General features: G+C 44.9%; 2 protein-coding genes across 8 annotated transcripts in view; both read left to right on the plus strand.

The window, feature by feature from the left end:
• LOC134341476 (zinc finger protein 239-like) overlaps window positions 1-2,499 on the plus strand; it is a 51,169-nt gene extending 48,670 nt beyond the window's left edge. The window contains exon 3 of the transcript XR_010016769.1: window positions 553-2,499. The gene's annotated coding sequence lies outside the window, so the exon portion shown is untranslated. The remainder of the gene's footprint in view (window positions 1-552) is intronic.
• Window positions 2,500-8,179: 5,680 nt separating this feature from the next.
• LOC134341475 (NACHT, LRR and PYD domains-containing protein 3-like) overlaps window positions 8,180-26,222 on the plus strand; it is a 35,764-nt gene continuing 17,721 nt past the window's right edge. Inside the window, exons 1-5 of one of the 7 annotated variants that reach the window (XM_063039334.1) lie at window positions 8,180-8,223; window positions 10,224-10,402; window positions 14,694-14,857; window positions 20,720-20,887; window positions 25,023-25,116. In XM_063039334.1, the coding sequence (XP_062895404.1) occupies window positions 25,107-25,116 (10 nt within the window). In that variant the 5' untranslated portion in view covers window positions 8,180-8,223; window positions 10,224-10,402; window positions 14,694-14,857; window positions 20,720-20,887; window positions 25,023-25,106. Of the gene's footprint in view, window positions 8,435-10,223; window positions 10,403-14,693; window positions 14,858-20,719; window positions 20,888-25,022; window positions 25,117-26,222 lie in introns of those variants that run through there. The other 6 variants (XM_063039336.1, XM_063039335.1, XR_010016768.1 and 3 more) reach the window with 6 other exon arrangements.

Below are 26,222 nucleotides of genomic sequence, written 5' to 3' on the forward strand. Positions count from 1 at the left end.
GTGTAAGAAAACGTACCACTGACATCCCCTCGGTATCTATTTCCAAGCACCTTAAAACTATGCCCCTCGTGTTAGCCATTTCAGCCCTGGGAGAAACCTTGGGCTCAATGCCCCTCATCATCTTATACACCTAGAAAAGGGTCTAAATGTAAACAAGAAGAGTATACATTGCTTTGAGGATTTGTTAGAAGTATACAAAATTATGAGTGTATAGATAGGGTAAATGCAAGCAGCTTTTTCCACTGAGGTTGGGTGGGATGACAACCAAAGGTCATGGGTAAGTGGAGAAGGTGAAAATTTAACTGGAACATCTGGAAAAGTTCTTTACTGAAATGGTCGTGAGAATGTGGAATGAGATACCAGCACAACAGGTGAATATGAGCTGGGTTTCACCATTTAAAAGAAGTTTGATAGGTACCTGGATGGTAGAGGTATGGAGGGCGATGGTCCCGGTGCAGGTAGTTGTATGAGACAGCTTAAATGTTTTTGGCATTGACTAGATGGGCCAAATAGCTTGTTTCTGTCCTGAACCTCTCCATGTTTCTATGACAGAGAAGCTGGCCAAACTTGTCTGGAAGGGAAAAGGTAGGAGTGACAACGGAGCAGCAATGGCTGGAGTTTCTGGGAGCAATTCGGGAGCTGAGTGATCGATACATCCCAAAGAAGTGGAAGCATTGGAAAGGCAGGAGGACACAACTGTGGCTGAAATGAGAAGCCAAAGCCAACATAAAAGCCAAAGAGAGGGCAAACAAAAGAGCAAACACTATTGGGAAGCTTTTGGAAAGCAATAGAAGACAACTAAAAAACAGTACGATGAGCTCAGTGCGTGGAATTATGATATTGTAGTCATTAACGGGTCTTGGTAGCACCCAACAGTCTGAGGCATTTGGAGGAACAAAATATCTGCGACCTCAATATCTCTGGAAAAACAATGTTCCCTGCACCAGTTACCTTTCAACTTTTATTTTGGCAGGCACATACAAACTTTACACCCTCAAAATTTAACTTCTGAAGGCCTCCCACTTACAAGTACTCCTTTGCCAGAAAACAGCCTGTCCCAAACCACACTTGTCAGATCCTTTCTGATATCATCAAAGTTGATCTTTCTCCAACTTAGAATCTCAACCCGTGGTACAGATCTATCTTTTCACATATTTACTTTGAATCTCATAGAATTATGATCACTAATTCCTGTCACCAGCCCTGGATCATTTCCTAACAGATCATCGCACATTTCTATGTCAGGAATTCTACGAACTGATGAAGGGCACATTTGACAAAATCTATCCCACCTAGTCCTTTTACAGTATGGGAGTCCCAGTCAATATATGGAAAGTTAAAATCACTTACTGAATCAACCTTTGTTTCTTGGCATGGTCTGCAATCTCTCTACAAATTTATTCCTCTAAATCCCTCAGACTGTTGGGTGCAACCAAGTCCCAAAAATGGCTACAATATCATAATTCCCTGTCCTGAGCTCAGCTGGATTTCCTACGATGCTTCTTGCATTGTGATATACACAGCTCAGCACATTCATCTCACCATGCTCAACCATTTGATTGCTGACTCTGTCTGAGGTCTGAACAACATCTGACTGGTGTCAAGAAAACAAACTCTCCCTCATTGTCACAAAAACAAAGGAGCCGATTGTGGACGACAGGAGGAATGGAGACAGGCTAACCCCTATTGACATCAATGGATCTGGGGTTGAGAGGGTGAACAGCTTTAAGTTCCTCGGCATAAACATCACCGAGGATCTCACATGTTCTGTACATACCGGCTGTGTTGTGAAAAGAGCACAGCAGCACCTCTTTCACCAGAAGCTTGGGATGGGGCCCCACATCCAAAGAACTTTCTATTGGCACACACGTTCCAATAAATTTCCCACTACTGATGTCAGGCTCACAATGTATAATTTCCTATTTTATTTTTAGAGCCTTTCTTGAACGGTGGAACAACATTGTCTGTCTTCCAATCCTCTGGTACCTCACCTGTCACTCAGGATGATTTAAATACCTGTGCTTGTGCCTTGACAATTTATGCAGTTGTCTGCCGCAGAGTCCTAGGGAACAACTTGTCAGGCCCTGGGGATTTATCCACGCTAATTTGCCTTCAGACAGCAAACACCTCCATCTCTGTAATCTGTACAGGGTCCATGAAGTTGATGCTGCTTTGCCTCACTTCTATAGACTCTGTGTCCATCTCCTGAGCAAAAACAAAATCTCCCACATCTATTTTGTCTCCTCATATGGATTACCATTCTGATCTTGCAGAGTATTAATTTTTCCCTTGCAATCTTTTCACACTTAACATACCTGCAGAATCCATGAGCATTCTCCTTTACCTTGTCTGCTGGGGCAACCTCATGTCTGCTTTTATTTCTTTCATAAGTGTTCACTTGAATTTCCTGTATCTCATAAGTACCCCATTTGTTCCAATCTGCCTGTACCTGGTATGCACCTCCTTTTTATTGATCTGGGAGATGAAAGCCAAAGGGGTGATAGAGCTGCTTGGTGGGAGGTGGGGGTAGGGGGGGGGGATTAAACTAAAGTTGCAGGGGGAATGGGAGCCTGAACGAAGAACAGAGAGTGGAGAGGTTGTGGAGACAGATGTTGTTCAGTCCTCAGACAAATTCAGGAATGAAAAAGTTGAGCATGGTGCAGTGAATAAGCTGAGCCCTGTATATTTCAATACAAGGAGCAGCGTAGGAAAGGCGGATGTGTTCAGGGTATGGATCAACTCCTGGAATTAAGATACTAGGATCTGGCAACCGTGGACTGGGACAGGCTGCTTTATGGAAAAGGGGTGCTTGGTAAATGGGAGGCCTTCAAAGCGAAGTTTTCAAAATAAAAAGCGAGTATGTGCTTGTCAGAATAAAAGGTAAAAATAGAAACTGTAGGGAACCTTGGTTTTCAAGAGATATTGAGACCCTGGTGAAGCACAAAATGGAGTTGCAGAACAGGGATAGGCAGGCAGGCAGTTATGGAGTATAAGAAATGCAAGAGAACACCTAAGAAATAAATCAGGATGGCGAAAAGAAGGCATGAGTTTCCCCCTGCAGAAAAAATGAAGGATAATCCTCAGGGACCCTAGAAATAGATCAAGAGCAAAAGGATTGCAAGGCACAAAGTTGGTCCTCTGGAAGACCGGAATGACAATCCATATGTGGATGGGGGAGATCTTAAGTATTTTTATCATCTCTATTTACTCAGGAGATGGACAAAGATTGTATGGGAGTATGGAAAAGTGGCTTTTAAATCGTGGACCCTGTACAGATTAAAGAAGAGAAGTTATTTTGCTTTTCAACATAGAACACAGAACAGAGAAATCTACAGCATATTCCAGGCCATTCAGCCCAAAATGTTGTGCCAACCATGTAACTTACTCTAGAAACTGCCCAGAATTCCCCTAGAGCATAGACCTCTATGTTTCTAAGCTCCATGTACCTATCTAAGAGGCTGTTAAAAGACCCTATTGTATCTGCCTCGACAACCGCTGCTGGCAGTGCATTACACACACCCACCACTCTCTGTGTAAAAAAACTTACCCCTGACATCCCCTCGGTATCTATTTCCAAGCACCTTTAAACTATGCCCCCTCGTGTTAGCCATTTCAGCCCTGGGTAAAAACCTCTGGCTATCCACATGATCAATACCCTCATCATCTTATACACCAAAAAAGTCTCCAAACATAAACAAGAAAAGTATACATGGCTTTGAGGATTTGGTAGAAGTATATAAAATTTTGAGGGTATAGATAGAGTAAATGCGAGCAGCTTTTTCCACTGAGGTTGGGTGGGATAACAACCAGAGGTCATGGGTAAGTGGGGAAGGATAAAATTTATCGGAAACATTTGGAAAAGCTCTTTACTGAAATGGTCATGAGAGTATGGAATGCACAAGTGGTGAATATGAGCTCAGTTTCACCATTTAAAAGAAGTTTGGATGGGAGCCTGGATGGTAGGGGTATGGAGGGCGATGGTCCCAGTGCTGGTAGTTTCATTAGACAGATTAAATGTTTTCTCAGCGTTGACTAGATGGGCCAAATAGCCTGTTTCCATTCTGAACTTCTCCATGTTTCTATGACAGAGAAGATGGCCAAACTTGTCTGGAAGGGAAAAGGTAGGAGAGAGAATGAAGCAGCAGTGGCTGGAGTTTCTGGGAGCAATTCGGGAGCTGAGTGATTGATACATCCCAAAGAAGTGGAAGCATTGGAAAGGCAGGAGGACACAACCGTGGCTGAAATGAGAAGCCAAAGCCAATATAAAATCCAAAGAGAGGGCAAACAAAAGAGCAAAAACTATTGGGAATCTTTTAGAAACCAACAGAAAACGACTAAAAAAAAAATTGGATGACCTTGGGGGTGGAATTATGATATTGCAGTCATTTAGCAGTCTTGGTTGCACCCAACAGTCTGAGACATGCAGAGGAACAAAATATCTGGGGCCTCAATATCTCTTAAAAACCAAGGTTCCCTGCACCAGTTACCATTCAACTTTTTTTTTGCAGGCACGTACAATCTCTGCACCATCAAAATTTCACTTCTGAAGGCCTCCCACTTACCAAGTACTCCTTTGCCAGAAAATGCCTGTCCCAAACCACGCTTGTCGGATCCTTTCTGAAACCATTAAAATTGACCTCTCTCCAAGTTAGAATCTCAACCCATGGTCCAGACCACTATTTTTCCAAATTTACTTTGAATCTCATGGCATTATGATCACCAATTGCAGTCACCAGCCCTGGATCATTTCCTAACAGCTTCTACGTCAGGAATTCTACGAACTGATTAAGGGCACATTTGACAAACTCTACCCCATCTAGTCCTTTTACAGTATGGGAGTCCCCGTCAATATATGGAAAGTTACTGAATCAACCTTTGTTTCTTGGCATGGTCTGCGATCCCTCTGCAAATTTGTTCCTCTAAATCCCTCAGACGATTGGGTGCAACCAAGTCCCAGTAATGGTGACAATATCATAATTCCCTGTCCTGAGCTCATCTGGCTTTCCTACGATGCTTCTTGCATTGTGATATGCACAGCTCAGCACATTCATCGCACCATGCTCAACCATTTGATTGCTGACTCTATCTGAGGTCTGAACAACATCTGACGGGGGTCAAGAAAACAAACTCTCCCTCGTTGTCACAAAAACAAAGGAGCTGATTGTGGACGACAGGAGGAATGGAGACAGGCTAACCCCTATTGACATCAATGGATCTGGGGTTGGGAGGGTGAACAGCTTTAAGTTCCTCAGCATAAACATCACCGAGGATCTCACATGGTCTGTACATACCGGCTGTGTTGTGAAAAGAGCACAACAGCACCTCTTTCACCTCAGATGGTTGAAGAAGTTTGGGATGGGGACCCAAATCCTAAGGACTTTCTACAGGGACACAATTGAGAGCATCCTGACCGGCTGCATCACTGCCTGGTATAGGAACTGTACTTCCCTTAATCGCAGGAACCTGCAGAGAGTGGTGTGGACAGCCCAGCACATCTGTAGATGTGAACTTCCCACTATTCAGGGCATTTACAGAGACAGGTGTGTAAAAAGGGCCCAAAGGATATTGGGGACCCAATTCACAACCACAAACTGTTCCTGCTGCTACCATCCAGGAAACGGTACCACAGCAAAAGGACCAACAGGCTCCGGGACATCATCTTCCACCAGGCCATCAGACTGATTAATTCATGCTGATACAATTGTATTTCCATGTTATATTGACTGTCCTGTGTACAAACTATTTATTATAAATGACTATAAATTACACATTGCACATTTGGATGGGGACGTAACGTAAAGATTTCTGCTCCTCATGTATAGGAAGGATGTATGTAATAAAGTCAATTCAATTCAATTCACCCTCCCCACTATCTGTTCTGTCAGTCTGGCTCCCATTCCCCCTACAACTTATTTTAACCACATCACCCTCTCCCCACACTAGCACTAGCGAGCCTCACCACTGGGATATTAGTCCCCTCTTGTTCTGTTCCCCTCACTAACGAATCCCCTCTCACCCCTTTGACTTTCCTCTGTCAGTGATCCCCCCAACAGTTTCTAAAGTGGACCCACCTGTTGTTGTGTGGGACGGACACAAGATTACTCTGCGATGGCCATTTCACCTCATTCCCCTTCCCGACTCTCACCCAGTTTCCCGTGTCCCGCACCTTGGGTGTAACTCACCTCTCTTCATCTCACATGGGGGTAGAACAAAGGTGATTTTCTCAGCAGCTGATGTAAAAGATTTTGTTCCCTCGGAGGGAAATGGAAATAAATCAGAAAGCGGACATTTACTTTGGGATTTGTTCCGCTTTGACGGACAGAGCGACGGCGGGGGCGGGGTAACGCCCTCTCGGCTGGTCCGCCTCTGCTATTGGTTGTAACCAGTGATTGACATCGCTTCGCACCAATGGGAATAGCGCGGCGCCTGAATCCTCTGTTGACATCGGTGCGGGGAGGGGCTGGTCACGCGTTTCGTTGGCCAGTCGTTAAACCGACAAAGCTCGAGCTCTCCGCGCACGTGAGGGCAGATCCCGGTCTGGGGAGCCCATGTGTGACGTCAGGTGCGTGCGTGCGCCTGTGTGACGTCACCTGTGGGGGAGCGCTGGTATTTAAAAACACCTGAATGGACGTTTCTGATGATTTCAGTGGGACAACAACATTAATCCCGGGTTTCATCACTGAATCCAGTGTTGTGAGATGTAAAGTCCCCTGTTATGTGTCCGGCTGTGCCGTGTTGTTGGTGGAGTGGGCAGCGTGGTGTTTGTCTCCATTCGGGTCACAACACCAGAATTGCCAGCGGGGTCCACACACAGTGTATTAGTCAACAGAAAACCTCCCGTCCCTGCAGTCTCTGTCTCCTGGTAAACTCAACACCCTGACAATGTGGACCATAGACACCCCTTCCTCTCAGAGTCAGGGGATCACTCAGACAGCTGATCACTGAGAGGAATTATATTTATTGGTCATTAAAGTTCGCCCAGATTCGTGTGGACGGATTTGATGTGGAGTTCGGGGTGTCACAGTGAAAGGGCCGGACGGCCGAACTCTCTCCGTTGTCCAAACATCCTTCCAGGTGAGGCGACACTTCACCTGTGAATCTTCCGGGGTCGCCCGTTGTGTCCGCTGCTCCCGATGCGGCCGCCTCGACACTGGTGACACCAGATCCTCCGCAGTTGTGCGTGATAGGGCTGTTGTTTTTTGGGGGGGGATCGATGTTATTGTTCCCTTTTGTGCGGGAGGGGTGGGTTTTGGGGGTTGATGATCGGGATGCCGTTCTTTTTGATGTGGGGGGTGGGGTGGGAGTTTGATTTTTCTCTCTGAACGACTTTCATGTTCTTTCTTTGTTTTCATGACCCTGTGGAGGAGAATTAAAACTGAGTTGTTCATAAATACCTGCTTTGATAATAAATTAACCTTTGAACTATCCGCACCGAGCGGGACTTTCCGGTGTTCAAACATTTTCAAGAGGAGGCCGCCCTCAGGCTCCAGGATCAGCACCTTATATTCCGTCTGAGTACCCCCGCCCCCTCACCTGATGGTATGAATATCGATTTCTCCGTCTGGTGAACAAATCTCCCCCTCACCCCTCCCTCCCACTCCCTCTCTTCCTCTCTGACTTTTCACATCCTCTCACCTGCTGATCACTTCTCTCTGGGTCCACTGCTCCATCCCTTTCTCCTATTCTCCACTCTCCTCTCCTATTAGATTCTATTTTCTTCAGCTCTTCAGCTTTCCCACCTACCTGACTTCACCTATCATCTTCCAGCGAGACATTTCCTCGCCAGCCCCGATCTTATTCAAATATTTCCCCCATTTCATCTCAGTCCTGAAGGAGGGTTCAACTGGAAACGTCGACTGTTGACTCTTTTCGATAGTTGCTGCCCGGGCTGCTGAGTTCCGTCAGCATTTTGTTTGTGTTGCTTTGGATTTCCAGCGTCTGCAGACTTTGTCGTGTTTCTGATTTTCCTCTCCGTTGTCGTTCCGGCCTCCGGGCACTGGCGGCGCTGCATGGGCCACCGGCTACTTGCGGCGCTGCATGGACCTCCGGCCACTGGTGGCGCTGCGTGGTCCTCCGGCCACTGGTGGCGCTGCGTGGACCTCCGGCAACTGGTGGCGCTGCGTGGTCCTCCGGCCACCGGTGGCCCTGCAGCGAACCTCCTGCTAAACGCATGCGCGGTGCCGAATGCAGCTGCCGTCGGTGGTTCTCCGATTCGGGGCGGCGGTGAGTGAGAAACATACCCGAGTTTGTGTGAATCTGGGCCGCTTAAATTCGGAAAGTCCCAGGCCCGAGATCTGTCTGACGGCTGGAGCAGGGGTGCAGTGCCAGTTTTTTACGTGTTGGAGCTGAACGAGGGGTGGTTGATAAGTTCATGGCCTAAGCTAGAAGGCCTGAAGTTTACAGCTCTCGTTACATGTACGTGTAGTTCCACTCTGTGAGTGATCATGCAGAAAGTTTGAAGTTAATAACTTTTGTGTATTTCTGTTTCAGATAATTGAAAATTGACAGGTTTTCTAAAATTGACTCCTTCCACCTTAAGCCACGAACCTATCAATCACCCCTGGTATGTCACACCCAATGTGTGTACCTGCTCATTTCATGTACTGGGGAACTTCCTTGTCCACTGAGTAGGTACACAAATTGGGTGTGACATATATAATGTCTGTCTCTCTCTCACTCATGTCTGTCTCTCACTCACTCACTCACACTCACACACACACACACACACACACACACACACATATATATATATATGCATATGAATAGGGCTTCTTATAATGTCAAGCACTTAACCAAGATGAAAGAAATATATGAATTCCAGAGCTCCACAGAAATATAGTGATAGTTAAGACATTAACAAACTTATAGCCTATCAGGACATTTCAGTGCATAACTGGTACAATATAACATGTAATACTTAATTTAATAATATGACAAAGTATTGCACAGTTGTACTCACTAATTATCATAAAATATAATTATCAGGCAAGTAAAGTAACGTTGTTTGCTTAGAAGCCACAGGGTTGTTAATGACAAAAATTTACTTTGTATTAGCGAGTAATACACGGACCACCACAGATGTAGCCTTACTAATATGACTGAGTCAGAGCAGACAGCAGGGCCCACAGTGCTTAGCAGTATTCCTAAGCAGGTATAAAAATAATAGAAATAAAGCAAATAAGCTTTTTACACTTTTAGATACCTACATTGGAACCAAGTAATCAAGTATAAAAAAAGAACGTCTAATGAACTGTTGCTAAAGCCATGAATATTGCTGAATATTAGTATCGAAAGCGGCAGGTTGGCATCTCTGCCTCGTACTATTTCTCTCGCAGAAATGTTTGGACAGGAAGTGTATCTGTGAGTGTCGATACTGACAGTATCCTCACACATCGGGTATTACATGGTTAGAACAATCCAGCTTCTGTTTAGTCTTTAAATATATAAAGAGTTAAAGAAGCTTGAATCTTTATATAAAGTATTATCAAATCTATATGAATAGAAAATATCATAGTTTGGAAGTGAAAAATGTTAACGGGAGGAGAGCAACCATTTGGGAGGTTTAGAAATGCGTTTCGTCTCATTCATTGCCTCACTAAGTTATTCTTTTTCCTATCAACACGAAGAGAAAAACAGCCTCTCTCCAATTAACTACAGTTGATGGAGCTCGGCCAAGGGGTTGATCTGCTATTAATGATAGTCAAAATGATGTCAAACTAGCTTATAGCCCAGAAATTTTTTTTTTTACATTTGGTTTGTGAAAAAAAAATAAATTTATCCGGGTGTAGAAGAGGATTTTGGATGATTACCTTGGATATTTCATCAAAATCAGGTCGAAGATAAGCGAGCAGTGAATTTTTCTTTCATTATTTTCAACTTTTAAACTTAGGTTTCAAAGTTCATTCCTTGCTCAATATAGCTCCTTCCTGGAATCCAATGGCACCCATTGGAAAGAGCGGAAAAATGCTTACACTTGTGTACAGGTATTTCCCAGCTTCCTGGGACAAGGGGTCGAGCGAGGAGGAATTTCACAAATACCTAAATAAACAGTCACAGCACCTGGATTTCACAAAACACGATCAAATATCCCAATGTTATTAGAGGTATTTTCCCCAACAGCCAACACCCCCTCTCCCCAAACCGTGCTTCCGTAAAGTTCCCTCTATTTAATATGCGTCGCTGTTAAATTCTCCGCTTGTTAATTTTGACTTTAATTTTTACAGAGGTGCTGGAGTAACAATCACTTCGCGCATGCTCACAGTCTCCAGGTGGGCGGTGTTTTCCTTTCCGCTCAGTGCTGAAGCGGATCATCTGCGGGATCGGGAAAGGGTCCTCGCCTCCTGGGTCGGGGAGCCGGGGGTCGGGATCACTCTGCGGGCCGAAGATATCAGTTTTCCCAGCGGTGAGTATTGAGACCGATCCCGAGCGGGGAGATCTAATGTTGGCCGTCAGCCCCGAACTGAGGGCCAGTTACTCATTTAGTACCCAGTTATCTGGGCTCGAAAAAATGTGTAGACTTAACGTAATCTGCATTCAACGATCCAAACCGGGAGCCCAGGCTGTCTATTTCCGCAGAATTGAAATGGGAGACTCACCGACAGGTCATGTAGGCTGTTTACTGCCAATCTGCCCCGCCCTCTGCTTTGTGACACAAGGTCACGCGGTGAGTGCTCCCAGTCCCCAGATGGGTGGTGATGTCTCCTCCACGTTGTGTTGGGGAAATCTGATGTTGCCCACTGAGTCCCGTTAACTTCCCCCAACTCGCCTCGCTTCCTGAGGCTTCTCACATTTGAGCTTTATGGCTGCTGTGTCTTCTACCTGATTGGGTTGGGTGAGAAGGGAGACCATCCCAGGTTGTTGGGATCTTTGATTTCACTGCCTGCTTTACCAAGGGACTGGGAAGTCTAGGGGGGAGAATGGTTTCTGTGATGTGCTGATCTGTATCCAAAGGTCTCTGCATTTCCTTGCAGTCACGGGCAGAGTAGTTACCATACAAAAGCGTGAAGTATCCATATGGGAAACTTTCTATGGTGTGTTGATAAAACTTCGGTGAGGGTCAAAGGGCATATGTCAAAGTTCTTATTGTTTGTTCTAACTTTGTCATTTTAGTATCTTTCATACAGTAGTATGTACTGTTTATTCAGTATCTGTGTATAGCTGGAGGACCATCAGTGATTGTCATTGATACCTTCTCCCACCTGGTTCCATCTGCTCATCCCTACCCATCTTGTTCCACCTCTGTCCAGTCTCCTCACCCCCCACCCCCTATTCAGTGATGTGTATCAACCATCTGGGTCAACCTCGGTCCACCCTGTGTCCCACTACCTCAATGTTACATATCAGCAATCTTTCCTCTAACCTTTGTCTTCATTGTGAAGTGTTCTTTTGCACCTTTGGCCTCGCTGAGGTATTTCCAGAATCAGTTTTTGTTAGCTGGAATGCCAGAGGGTCATCAGGTACCAGTTGTGTTGTGCATTGGTGCAGAGGTGCTGGTGACTGGATGACACACTACAGCATTTTACTGTCAGCAAAGAGTACTGGGGGAGTCCTGTGATCCACATTCCAGGCATATGGAACTGTCAATGTTTCGGTTTTGACTTTGGTTAGTGCTTCTACAGATGGGGCTGGATGGTCGTCCTTCTGCAATGAAGCAGAAATTTCTAGCAGCTGGACATTGGTTGTGGGGAAATCCCAGATTGCAGTACCCAGTCTGAGACATGGGGATGTTGTGTGAGACTCTCAGGGTTGGTGAGCGGCAGATTCAGCTCTGTGACTCTTTGAGGTTGGGTCCTGGGATATCACAGTTTTCATTCCATGTGAAATGGACCCGGGGATTAAGTTGCCCAGATTTATGAGGTGTTGAGTGAGTATTTCTGTTCTGGGATCAGATGTTTGTCTCCGGAGTTAAACCATAGAACCATAGAAACTACAAAACAGAAACAGGCCTTTTGGCCCTTCTTGGCTGTGCCGAACCATTTTCTGCCTAGTCCCACTGACCTGCACGCGAACCATATCCCTCCATACACCTCCCATCCATGTATCTGTCCAATTTATTCTTAAATGTTAAAAAAAGAACCTGCATTTACCACCTTGTCTAGCAGCTCATTCCATACTCCCACTTCCATACTCTCTTTGTGTGAAGAAGCCCCCCCTAATGTTCCCTTTAAACTTTTCCCCCCTCACCCTTAACCCATGTCCTCTGGTTTTTTTCTCCCCCTGCCTCAGTGAAGAGGCCTGCTTGCATTCACTCTATCTATACCCATCATAATTTTATGTACCTCTATCAAATCTCCCCTCATTCTTCTACGCTCCAGGGAATAAAGTCCTAACCTATTCAACCTTTCTCTGCAACCGAGTTTCTCAAGTCCCGGCAACATCCTTGTAAACCTTCTCTGCACTCTTTCAACCTTATTTATATCCTTCCTGTAATTTGGTGAACAAAACTGAACACAATACTCCAGATTCGGCCTCACCAATGCCTTATACAACCTCATCATAACATTCCAGCTCTTATACTCAATACTTCGATTAATAAAGGCCAATGTACCAAAAGCTCTCTTTACGACCCATCTACCTGTGACGACACTTTTAGGGAATTTTGTATCTGTATTCCCAGATCCCTCTGTTGCACTGCACTCCTCAGTGCCTTACCATTAACCCCGTATGTTCTACGTTGGTTTGTCCTTCCAACGTGCAATACCTCACACTTGTCAGTATTAAACTCCATCTGCCATTTTTCAGCCCATTTTTCCAGCTGGTCCAAGTCCCTCTGCAGGCTCTGAAAACCTTCCTCACTGTCTACTACACCTCCAATCTTGGTATCATCAGCAAACTTGCTGATCCAATTTACCACATTATCATCCAGATCATTGATATAGATGACAAATAACAATGGACCCAGCACTGATCCCTGGGGCACACCACTAGTCACAGGCCTCCACTCGGAGAAGCAATTCTCTACTACCACTCTTTGGCTTCTTCCATTGAGCCAATGTCTAATCCAATTTACCACCTCAATGTCTAATCCAATTTACCACAGTTCCTGTGGAAGCAGTGACTATTAATCTGAGGAGAGGATGGGTCCCCATTCCATCCTCGCAGAGAGAGGCTGCTCTGTGTTGGCACCAGTATAAATAGACCCGGGGTTCAGTGTTCAAACTGTGTTTGGAAATCCCCCCCACCCCCTCACTGTCACCTGTCTGTCAGACAGTGGAAATCAAACAGAAACTCAAGTTGCTGGCGATCTGCACTAAAAACTGAAAATGTTTGAAGTCATTCTGACGAAACGTTATTAACCTGAATTGTAAAGTTTGTTCCTCTCCCCACAGCTGTTCCTAACCTGCTGAACGTTTCTGGTAATTCCAGTTTCTTTTTATTACATTCACCCTGGAATGGTTTATATTTCCTGAAACGGACCTGTTTTAACCTGGGAATGGAAATGGCTCGTTCTGTGATAGTAGAACAGTAAAGAAAGCATAACTTTTCCCTGTAAATTATCCTGGTACCAATTTGTCTGTTATTCCTGGAAATGTGTACAGTACAGTTGTTGCTAATGAGGTTTACAAGAATAATCTCAGGAATGATCGGCTTTATGTATGAGGAGCATTTGATGATTCTGGACCTGTGCTCAATGGAGTTCAGAGGGACGGTGGGGGTGGTGGAGGGATGTATGGTTAAGTAAACTTCCCGAATGCTGAAAAGACTGGATACAGTGGACATGGAGAGGATGTTTCCATTAGACGGAGGGTCTGTGATCTGACAGCACAGTCTCAGAATAAAGATGCTTCATTTTAAAACTAAGATGAGAAAAATATTTTGGCCAAAAGATGTCTGATCTGTGGAATTTGTGGCCGCAGAGGTTCGCTGAGGCTGCCGTTTGGGTATATTTATAACAGAGATTAATATATCCATGATGACTAAGTAGCTTCAGTGTTACAGGAGGAAGGCAGGAATATGGTGTTGGAATAAAAATCAGCCATGGTTGAATGGTGGGGCAGACCAGATGGATCGAATCATCTAATTTTGTTCCTGTGTCTTATGTTTTACCACGACTGAATGATACCTCTGTAGACTTGAAAATATTATACAGTGCAAAGCAATACTATAATTTGATAAGAACAGACCATGGCACGGTAAAAGTCTCAAAGTCTCTCGCAAGTCCCATCATCTCACTCAGACGGTGAACCTCCAGCGCCGCAAACTTGCCGATGCAGCATCCCGGAAGCACCCGACCACAGTCCGACTCCGAGTCCGTCCGAAAACTCCGAGCCTCCGACCAGCTCTCCGACAATGAGCGCCGAGTGCCATCTCTGCCGGGCGTTTCGACCTCGGCCCCGGCAATAGGAAAAGCCAAGGATTTGGGGCCTTCCCTCTGGAGATTCTTGGTCGCACAGTAGCAGCGGCAGCGAAGCGGGCATTTCAGATGTTACTCCAGGTGTTCCTCCGTGCTTCTCACGGCTGTCTCCATCAGATCCGAATTGTGCACGGCCCCCCTAGTTATCACATACGATATTCATTTGGAACGGCCACGCACTGCATCACGTTGCCATCTTCTCCTCCCATCACTGGGATCATTTCTGTATATCTGCTGTCAACGTTTAAATTTCAGTGAGTTTTGTTCTTAGTAAAATTAAGCAGAAATGTTTGGTTCTCCTTTTCATAGTTAATGGGCTTCATTATCTTTCACGTTAAAGTTAGACCTGCGGTGAGAGATTTATTGGAAGGAAAACCCCAACTGGAAGCAAACCACGACTGAAGACGAGGGAACAGCAACAAGTGAACCAGCCCGAGGATTGAGAGCATCAACTGGAGAGAACCCATCTGACTCGGAGATTCCAGTGATTCAGTCAGGAGAAAGGTTGGTGAATCTCATTTACTCAAAAACTGGTCCCTTAGACCAGGGGTCCCCAACCATTTTTGCACCGCGGTCCGGTTTAAAATTGACAATATTCTTGCGGACCGGCCGACGGGGTGGGGGGTTGTGTTAATCACGACCGCTATATAGGTGGTAAGTCAAATATAAGTCATTTATAAGTGGCTAATACACTCAATTTAATTTCCTCGTGGCTGGGGACCACGACTTTCGACGTTACATACCTGTAAAAAGGAAGGTAGAAAATAAGCAAACACGAGGAAATCTGCAGATGCAGATCTGCATCTGGGAAATAGTTGGACTGAGACTGAATGTGCCCAGAAGAACCAGCTGTGCCTCTGGCAGAGCCAGTTGCAATCACTCTAGGTCTGGTAATGTGCTTCCAGCAGCCCAGCCCTTTAAAACCACTCCCTTTCTGTGGAGGTTGAATCCGGATAAAATCAATCAGAGACTGTAGAAGTACAAACTCTTTATTCCAAGCACCCAGGGCTACTCAGTTAGTCGCTCAAACAGGAACAATCTATGACTGTTCCCACCCAATCCACTAACTGACTAACAATTCCCGTTACACCACAGATAGATCCGTACAGATACCCCCCACACAAGACAGGCTGGAGCCAAAGTTATTTACTACATGACAGCCCCGAAAAACAAATTACAAAATAGTCATAATGGCTTACACACACAGAACAGACTGAAGCTGTCCTATCTCTACACATGAGTGCACAAGGAGCTAAGCATCCTGAAACCCTAGCTAGCTACCCTCAAGAAGAAATATGGGTCAGCATGGCTTAGCATAGGATTCTGTAGGACTGTTTGCCGGATTGCAATCATTTCAGTGGATATCTCTGTTACTTGGGCCTGTGTTTCTGTCGGGGCCCCTGCAGTATTGTGGCCAGCCCCTCAAGTGCTGTAGCCAAATTGATTATCTCTCGTGAATTCCTGGCTACTCCATCAGAGAGAAAAGTGATTATCCAAAATCACTCAGTCTCAGTTATTCCTCTCCGCTGCTGGGCACCTGCAAGTATGGCCAGGATGCATGTTTCCCAGTATAGGAAGTTCCATTTGGTGGGGCCTGAGATACCATCTCTCAACACACTGACAGCCACAGTCATCTCTGACTGGACCACAGTTCCTCACCTCTCTTCCCCGGGTGTTATTTGAGAAAGCCCAAGCTGAGAGTTCCTCACTCTGGTTGTGCGGGATTACTGACATTGGAATCATAGTTTTACCATGCTGCGGAATTTCAGCACAAACCCACCAGCCCCCAGTTCTACCTGTTTGGCATAGGTGTAACAGAGAGACAGAAAGGTGTTAACATGGGGGCCCCCGGATGCTGGGGTGAGCCCTCTCAAAGACATAGACATCAACACCACTATCAACCAATACATTTTCCTTTAGTCGGAGAGAGTCCTTCTACTCAGTTCCTTCAGTAACACATTTGTAGTCTGTTCGATGTATCCACCGAGATGTGAAGTATTATTATTATTTCAGGATCTGCGTATTGCTGGAGGACCATCAGAGATCGGCCTTGATACCTTTCTCCCATCCGACTCCATCTGCTCATCCCCTGCCCAACTGGTTCAACCTCTGTCCAGCCTGCATCCCATCACCTCAGTGACATATATCAACCATCTTGTTCAATCTCTGTCCAGCCTGTATCCCACCACCTCAATGATATATATCGACCGTCTTGCTCAATCTCTGTCCATTCTGTATCCCACCACCGCAATGATATATATCAACCATCTTGTTCAATCTCTGTCCAGCCTGTATCCCACCACCTCAATGATATATATCGACCGTCTTGTTCAATCTCTGTCCAACCTGCATCCCACCACCGCAATGATATATATCAAACATCTTGTTCAATCTCTGTCCATTCTGTATCCCACAACCTCAATGATATATATCGACCGTCTTGTTCAATCTCTGTCCAGTCTGTATCCCACCACCTCAATGATATATATCAAACATCTTGTTCAATCTCTGTCCAGCCTGTATCCCACCACCTCAGTGATATATATCAAACATCTTGTTCAACCTCTGTCCAACCTGCATCCCACCACCTCAATGATATATATCAACCATCTTGTTCAATCTCTGTCCAGCCTGTATCCCACCACCTCAATGATATATATCAATCATCTTGTTCAACCTCTCTCCAGTCTGTATCCCACCACCTCAGTGATAAATATCAACCTTCTTGTTCAATCTCTGTCCAGCCTGTATCCTACCACATCAATGATAAATATCTACCATCTTGTTCAACATCTGCCCAGCCTGTATCCCATTGCCGCAAACTGGATGCCGTGTTAATCTTTGCCAGAATGGAACTCGTAGAACCTGATGTTGAGTTAATTATATTTTTTTCTGTTTTTTTTTTCGGTGAGCCATTTCCTCTGTTTCCAGGGTAGCAGCCCGTCAGAGCTGCAGCAAGTGTTGCACATTTTATCGCTCTGTGGTCACCGCCTCTCAGCGTAGAGACAGTGGCCTCAGGAGCAAATGTAACAGAGTGACAGTGGGAGGAAAGGATGTTGTGAGCATTGACTGGATGGAATCTGTTACACCAGGGTCAGGATGAACTGAGAACTAACAAATTTGTTGGGGTGGGGTGGCATTTACAGTTTAGGGTGTTGCTGATATTTTACAATCAGTTACTATCTGTGAATTAAAATGAAGAGGGAGAAAATGCTACAGTTGCAGGAAATTTAAAGTAAGGAGGAGAAAATACTGGAAATGCTCAGCAGATCGGCAGCACCTTGGACAGTCTCAGTTGTGGAACTGGGTCTTCCACCATTTGTCCTTTCAGAGATGTAGTCTGATGTACTGAGTTCCCAGCATTTTCTGCTTTATAATTTTAGATTTTGTTCCTGCTACTCTGCAGGAAACGTGTCAGCCAGCTGTGCTGGGCAAGATCCCACACAGCAAGAAGATTGTAATCAAATGTGTTTGGTTTAGCTGCTGGGGACAGGCCGAAGTGTATCTGCATTCTCTGTACAGACCGGGGAACCAGCCTGAGCCCCGGCCCCGGCAGAGGGTCATTAGGTTCCAATTCCACCTTAGATTGTGAATCGGAAATGGCAGGAACACCACAGCAAATCGCCGCACCAAAGTATCTTTGTATGGGTGATAATATTGGGCTGGTGACTCTGATGACATGGAACTGGCAGTATACGGGCTTCAGTCCAGGTTGGTAATTTGACAGCCGGGATAGGAAATTTTTTAAGTCTGCAGTGAACCTGAAGTCTCGGGCGGTTGGACATGGGTTATGGGGAAATCACCGTCTACACTGCCCAACAGGACATCATATCTGTCAAGTATTTTGGAGATTATTTAAGAGTTAACTAGGGAGTTGGGTGAATTAGGGCAGTGATGTTGTTCATCTGAACTTTGGTAAAGTCTGTAACAAGATCCCGCATGGCAGCTGATCTGGAAGGTTCAGTCACGTGGGATTCACGGGGAGCTGGCGAGGTGGATTCACTCTGTGCTCAATGACAGGAAGCAGAGGGTGATGACTGATGATGGATTTATTTGAATGGAGGCCTGTGATGAGTGGGATGTGTGTGTCAGTGTCGAGACCTCTGTAATTCAGTATTCATGCCATTGATTTGTATATGAATGTACATGGCACGATTTGCAAGTTTGAACTGAATTGAATTAAATTGAAATGATTTCTTACATCCTTCACATATGTGAGGAATAAAAATCTTCTCGGTCTAAATGTGCATTGTGCAATCAAAGTAATTTATAATAATTTAAAATAAATTGAACAGTCCATATAATATAGATTACCTCAAATCAAAGTGAGTTAATTAATCTGATAGCCCGGTGGAAGAAGCTGTCCTGGAGCCTGTAGGTCCTGGTTTTTATGCTACTGTACCGTTTCTCGGATGGTAGCAGCTGGAATAGATTGTGGATGGGGTGACCCAGGTCCCCAATGATCCTTTGGGCCCCTTTCACACACCTGTCTCTGTAAATGTCCTGAATAGTGGGAAGTTCACAACTACAGATGCACTGGGCTGTCCGCACCACTCTCTGCAGGTTCCTGTGATTGAGGGAGGTACAGTTCCCACACCAGGCAGTGACGCAGCCAGTCAGGATGCTCCCAATTGTGTCCCCTACAGGAAGTTCTTGGGATCTGGGGGGCAATACCGAACTTCCTCAACCGTCTGAGGTGAAAGAAGAGCTTATGTGCCTCTTTCACCACATAGCTGGTGTGAACAGACAATGTGAGGTCTTCGGTGATGTGGATGACGAGGAACTTAAAGCTGTTTACTCTCTCAGCCCCAGATCCATTGATGTCAATAGGGGTTAGCCCGTCTCCACTCCTCCTGTAATCCACAACCAGCTCCTTTGTTTTTTGCGACATTCGACGGAAAGGTTGTTATGTTGCCACCACTGTGTCAGAGAGATGACTTCCTCCCTGTAGGCCACCTCATTATTGTTTGAAAGGAGGCCAGTCAATGTAGTGTCGTCGACAAATTTAAATAGCAGATTACAGCTGTCTGTGGCGACACAGTCATGGGTATACAGGGAGACTAAATTCGGGAGACTGGTTGATAAGGCAACAGGTGACAATGAATTTCAGAGACATCTTGGTCAGTTGTGGAGATGGGCTGAGGAATGTCAAATGGTTTTCAACTTGGACAAGTGAGAGATGGTGCACTTTGGATAGTCAAACTAGGTGGGACTGGCATAGTGAATGGGAGGGCACCGAGTGTTGTGGAGCAGAGCGACCTGGGAGTACAAGAGTACAGTTCACTGAAAGTCGGCGTGCAAGTATAGAGGGTGAAAAAGAAGGCTTTAATCATCCTGTCTTCATCAGTTAGGGCGTTGAGTGCTGGATTATGGCATTATATTGCAGTGATATAAATTGTTGGTGCAGAGTCTTATGTACAGTTGTGTTCAACCTACTGTAGGAAAGATATTATCAATCTGGAGAGGGTGCAGACGAGATTGCTGAAGATGCTGCCTGGACTAGAGGGTCGAGTCATAGGAAGAGGTTGGCCGAGCTGGTTCTTTATTCCAGAGGAGGATGAGGGTGACATTGTAGTTTATGAAATCAAGAGGGAGTATAGATAATGTGGTTGGCCATGGTATTTTCCCGAGGGTTCAAGATTCAAAATTGCTAAATGTCATTCCAGTAGGCAAGTGTAAAGGAGAAAAAGGTAATTGTTGCTCTGGATCCAAAGCAAGGCAGGAAAAAAAACCAAAATGATGGAGACCACATTAACAAACAAAAGACAATACATAATGTAAGATAGCTGTAGAGCATTGATTGCATGTCCATAAAGTGACGTTAGGCACAGGAGAGTCTGGACATATGAGACTGACATTGATTGCATGTCCATAAAGTGACGTTAGGCACAGGAGAGTCTGGACATATGAGACTGACATTGGTTGTATGTCCACAAAGTGATGTTGGGCACAGGAGAGTCTAGAACTGTCAGGAGATGTTAAACTAGTAGTGTGTGGGGTGTGGAGGGTGGGTTAGTGAGTAGAGCTGGTGATCAAGGTTAGTGCTTGGGGAAAGTAACTGCTTTCCGCCTGATTGTCCGGGCGTGGATGTTACACACACAAAATGCTGGAGGAACTCAGCAGGCCAGGCAGCATCTGTGGAAGAGAGTGGAGTTGCCATGCAGATGCTGCCTAGCCTGATGAGTTCCTCCAGCATTTTGTGTCTGTTCTTTTGTATCCCATGTCATGTTTTGTAAAGTGTGAGGGGCAGTTACAGATTTCTTCACTTGGATCATTATATATCCGTTCAAAATTAAAATTTCAATGAATCGAATGCTTTGTTCTCCTTTGTATTAGTAACATGCTTCATTATCTCTCTGTTTAAAGTTAGATCTGGGCTGAGAGATTTATTGGAAGAAAAGCCCACAACTGGAAGAAAACCACAACTGAAGATGAGGGAACAGCAACAATGAACCAGCCCGAGGACTGAGAGCACCAACCGGAGAGAACTCTTCTGAATCACAGTTTCCATTGATTCACTCAGGAGAAAGTTTGGTGAGTCTCATGTACTCAAACGCTAGTCCTTTAGACATTACATTTCTGTATCATGGGAAGTAGGAAATAGCTGAAGTGAGACTTAATAAGCCTAGAAATACCATTTATGCCTCTATCAGGCCCAGTTGCAATCATTCCAGATCTACTAATGTGCTGTCAGCATCAGCTCTGTGAAGCCACGCACATTCCCTCATATCATTTGCTCATTTCAAACATCATTTCTGATGTTTCCTTGCTTGGCTGTGTTAGGTCACAATTATCTCAAAATGCATTGAGAATTTTGACTCTTTAGAAGACGCCGCAGTTGTTTCCTGCTGTAGTGACTGCAGAAATGTGGAATTACCATGAACTGCAGCAACATGTCATTGATTCCTCCGCATGGACAGAGTGGATGTGGCATGATGGGGGAGTCTAGTACGAGAGGGCATAACTTAAAGATTGAAGGGCGCCAATTCAGAACAGAAACGCAAACAATTTTTTTTAGACAGAGGGTGGTGAATCTATGGAATTTGTTGCCACGGGCAGCAGTGGAGGCCAAGTCATTGGGTGTATTTAAGGCAGAGATTGATAGGTGTCTGAGCAGCCAGGGTATCAAAGGTTATGGTGAGAAGGCGGGGGAGTGGGTCTAAATGGGAGAATGGATCAGCTCATGATAAAATGGCGGAGCAGACTCAATGGCCGACTTCTGCTCCTTTGTATTATCGTATTATGGTAATGACATACTTGCCTTCGAATATATGGTCGTGCAAGCCTTTGCTAAGAGCAAACCCTCTCGAATCCAAATGTCCCAGCACCACATTTCATTCAGTCCTAACTAGCAAATGCTAATCAATAATTTGCATTTACATACCCTGTCGTCATCAAGTACTAATAAATGTCAGAACCTACGAATCTGAGATGAAGCAGAATTAGGTTTTACAATGAAGTTATGTTCCCATTTGACCCTGTACCAAAGGCATGGGTTATATCTGTATTTGAGATGAACAAATATTCTTGAAGCCAGGTCCGCTGGAGCTGCCGGGGTCGGTTTAAACTCAGTCCTTGCAGGATGGGAACCGGAGTGTTTGGTCAGATGATAGAAGAGTTGATATAAAGGTAGATGCAATGTCTAGAGAGACTGTGGAAGGATCAGTTGTGGACAGGGCATCAGGTAGTCAGTTGGAAATGTGTTTAATTCAATACAATAAGTAATAAGAATAGGAGTAACTTAGAACATGGATGGTATGTTATCACCATTACAACAGACTTGACTGTTACAAGGGCAGGATTGGTGTTTGATGCTCCAGGTTTTAGTTGTTTCATAATACATATGGGGGGGGGCCGGTTTGAATTGGGGAGAATTGTCTTACTAATTAGGGATGGTATCATTGCTACATAAACAGAGGAAATCAATGTAGGTGAAAGTCAGAAACGTGAAGGGGGCTATCATTCTGGGCCGAGGACTGAGAGCACCAACTGGAGAGAACCCATCTGACTCGGAGTTTCCATTGATTCAGTGAGGAGAAAGTTTGGTGAGTCTTATTTACTCAAACCTCAAACAGTGGTTCTTTAGAGATTGCATTTCTGTACGAAGGAAAGTAGGGAATAGCTGGAGTGAGACCGAAGAAGCCTAGAAGTACTTGAGATGAACGAGTGTCCCTGCAGCCTGGTCTGCTGGAGCTGCTGGAGTCGGTTTAAACACAGTCGCTGTGGGATGGGAACCAAAATGTTAGGTCAGATTATGGAGCGGCTGATCTAAGGAGAGATGCAATGTTCAGATTGACTGTGGAAGGATCGGCTTTGTACAGGGCATCATTTGGTCAGTTGGATGGTTTGCAGTGTGTTTACTTCAATACAATTAACATTGAGAATGAGAGTAACTTAGAACATGGTTCAGTACATGGATGGTACATGTTATCGCAATTAGACAGACTTGACCGTTACAAGGGCAGGATTGGCTGTTTAGTGCTCCAGGGTTTAGATGTTTCAGAATGCATATGGAGGGAGATGAAAGGGGGACGAAGGCATTGCTAATCAGGGATGGTACCACAGCTACAGAAACGGAGGACATCATGTAGGGACTATCGACAGACTCCGTGTAGGTGAAAGTCAGAAAATGTACGAGCAGTATCATTCTGGAAGTATTCTATAGGCCTCCCCAAGGACACTGGAATAATAAGGAGCAGATAACTTGACAGATTTTGAAAACGAGCAAATGCAACAGAGTTGTTATCATTGTTGACCTAAACTTTCTTGATGTTTATTCCCACCTCCTAATTCCAAAAGGGGTCCATGTGGCACAATGTGTTGTGAGTGATTCCTGACATAGTCTGTGAATGGGCCAACTTGAGGAAAAGCCATACTGTACCTAGTATTAGGCAGATGTCACGATGGGTGACCTTTTTGAAATAGTGACCACAACACTCCAACTTTTATCATGAACTTGGTCAAAGACAGTAGGAGGCGATACGAAACCGTATTGAATTAGTGGACGGATAATTACAATGGTATTCGTAGCATCATGGAAACGTAAATTGGGAAACCATTTTCTGAGGGAAATGCACAATGGAACTCTGGAAATTATTTCAGAAACATTTACATGGGGTTCTGGATAGGTCTGTCCACAGGCAGGGAAATAATGTTTATAGAAATGAACCATGGTTCACAAGGGATAACGGACATTCAGGTAAGAGGAAATATGAAGCATTGTTCAGGTTTAGGAAACAACATTTAAGCAAGGCGCTAAAGAATTATAAGGGAGCCAGGAAGGAGGTAAGAAGGGATTTAGAGGTCGAAGGGGGCTTGAAAAGTCCTTGGCAAGCAGGATCAAGGAAAGCCCCCATGTGTTCTACGCGTGGGTGAAGAAGAGGAAGATAAATAGATTGAGGGTAGGACTACTCAGGAGCGAAGATGGATACATGCCTGGAGAATGGGATAATAGGTGAGGTGCTTAATGAATGCTTTGCTTCAGAGTTACCAAGGAGATGGACAGTTATTGTGACGTTAGCATAGGAGCACGGCAATGTTAAAAACAAGAGGTGCTGTTGAAACTTCCAATATACACCACGTTACTACAGGAAGTGAGAGAAGAGTTCACAGAAACATTGACAATAATCTCTGTGCTCTCTCTGGTCAAAGGAGTAGTAACACAGTATTGGAGTATGGCAAATGTTTGTTCCCTAATTCAATAAATATAATATCTATAATCCTGGGGATTACAGACCACTGACTGTTACATTGGTGATCGGCAAACTCTTGGAACAGATAGCTGGGGACAGGATTTTTGAGCATTTGGTGAAACATCGTCTTACTTCGGGTCGCCACTGTGGCTTTTTGATGGTGAGTGGAGAAAAGTGTAGGGGAGGTGCCAGAGATAAGTTTCCACAATATGCACCGACATTTCAAACGGCAGAGTCTGATCAGGAGTCACCTTGGGATTGTGCGTGGCAAGTTGTATTCGACAATACTTCTTAAGATTTTGAAGATGAGTATCAATGAGAGTAGGGAAGTGGATGTTGTACAATGGGCCTCCGCAAAACCTTTGACAAGACGCCACACGGCGGGTTCGGCTGGCAGACAAGGTCCCATGCAGTCCACGGATAGAGAGTTAGATGGATTCAGTATTATCTTGAAGGTAGCAAGCAAAGAGTGGTGTTTCACAGTTTACTCTCAGGATTGAGGTGGGTAACGAGTGGTGCACCGCAAGGAGTGGTAAATACATTCCAAAAGCGACTCGAGCGGCAACGGTTACATGCAGAGGTTGGTGATCATGTGGAAGGACCTGCCAGAGGAAGTGGATGAGGCAGCACAATTGTATAATTCCAGAAGCAGTTGGGATGTGTAGATGGAGTCAAGAGGCCAAAATGGAAATGGGTCCAACACAGGAAGTTGGGACTATCTCGGTGAGCACTGTGGTCGGCAGAGTCTCTTTGGGCTGAATGGTCTGTATTTGTGATCTGCTGCTCTGTGACTCCTTCCGTAGATGCGCCAGATATCACTGGACAGACATACAGACATGGTATGGAAGTTGATGGAAACGAGGAATGGTTGGCCCTAAGCCAACTGCTGCTCTGAAACAGGGGATGGAGATAGTGTCATATTTGCAAAGTAATCGTAATCTCATTGACTCACTGTCTGCTTGTTCTGTGTAATTCAGGGCATCACCAGCAGGTGGGGCTGTCCTGCACCGGGACCAAAGTGTACACAAGACGACGACAATCAACAATCAGTCAGAATCAGAATGGCTACAGGTATGTTCACTGGGATCTTTATAATTAAACTTCTGCCCTGTTGGTGCACAGTAGTTCAGATGAAGAAACTTACATAGATGCTAATGGGCACAGAAAAATTACATCAAACAGGGTCACTGAATTCCGTGATAAAGAAACCTTGAGTAATGGATCACTCCAACAGTTCAAGTGCAGCGACGTGACACCGGTAATCGTCGAATCACTCCGCTCACCGTGCAAAGATTCATCTGAGTGAAAGGAGCAGGAGATCTGTAGCCGAGCTGAGAACATTGCCATCGTTGGGGATAGCTGAGGATCAGGAGACATGATTGTAAGGAAATGCTTCAGTGTTTTAATACCCCAATGAATGTGGACAAATGGTGAAGGTGCTTTTCTCAAAGTACGTTGAAGGAACTTCAACGCTGATCTGGCGCTGGAAATATAAAGGAGCAGAAAACAAACATGGAATCAAAGACGGCTATCGGGACAATGTAATGGCATTGGTGAGTAGGATTAAAGTGAACCCCGTGGAGTTTCAAGAGGGGAACTAGAGCGGGCAACACGCAAAATGGAGGAACTCAGTAGGTCAGGCAGCATCTATGGAGGAAAATTATTTTCTCTGAATCAGAAAACGTTCTCAGCCGATTCAATCTTTTGTAATTGAAATTTTCAATCGGCTATCTCTCCAGTACTAATACATCCTTCCTGTAGTATTGTTACCAGGACCGCATACGTTATTCCAACTGGCCCAACCAACAGTTTATAAACTTGTCAGAAGATCTCTCTGCTCCTGTATTCTGTGCTGCAGCTAATGACGGCAAATATGCTAACTGTCAACTCCACACATTGTCTACCTGTAATCTCAGGAGTATTGAAAGGTCAAAGTTCACTGTATTTATCATCAAAGTACATGTATGTCACCGTATTCATGTCCTTGCGGGCAAGCCAGACAATTGGATATGGAACGGGCGAGGTGGAAGGAATCAGACGGTTAATAATAGAGTGCTATTCAGTTTGGAGGCTTGTGTCCAGTGGTGTGGATTGGTGCCGTGTCCACTTTTTCCTCTTTATATTAAAGGTTTGGCAGATAAAATTAATGTCGTTCATTAGTTTGCAGATGGCTGCAA

Source organism: Mobula hypostoma, unplaced genomic scaffold (genome assembly GCF_963921235.1).
Source record: "Mobula hypostoma unplaced genomic scaffold, sMobHyp1.1 scaffold_186, whole genome shotgun sequence".
NCBI classification, from domain to species: domain Eukaryota; kingdom Metazoa; phylum Chordata; class Chondrichthyes; order Myliobatiformes; family Myliobatidae; genus Mobula; species Mobula hypostoma.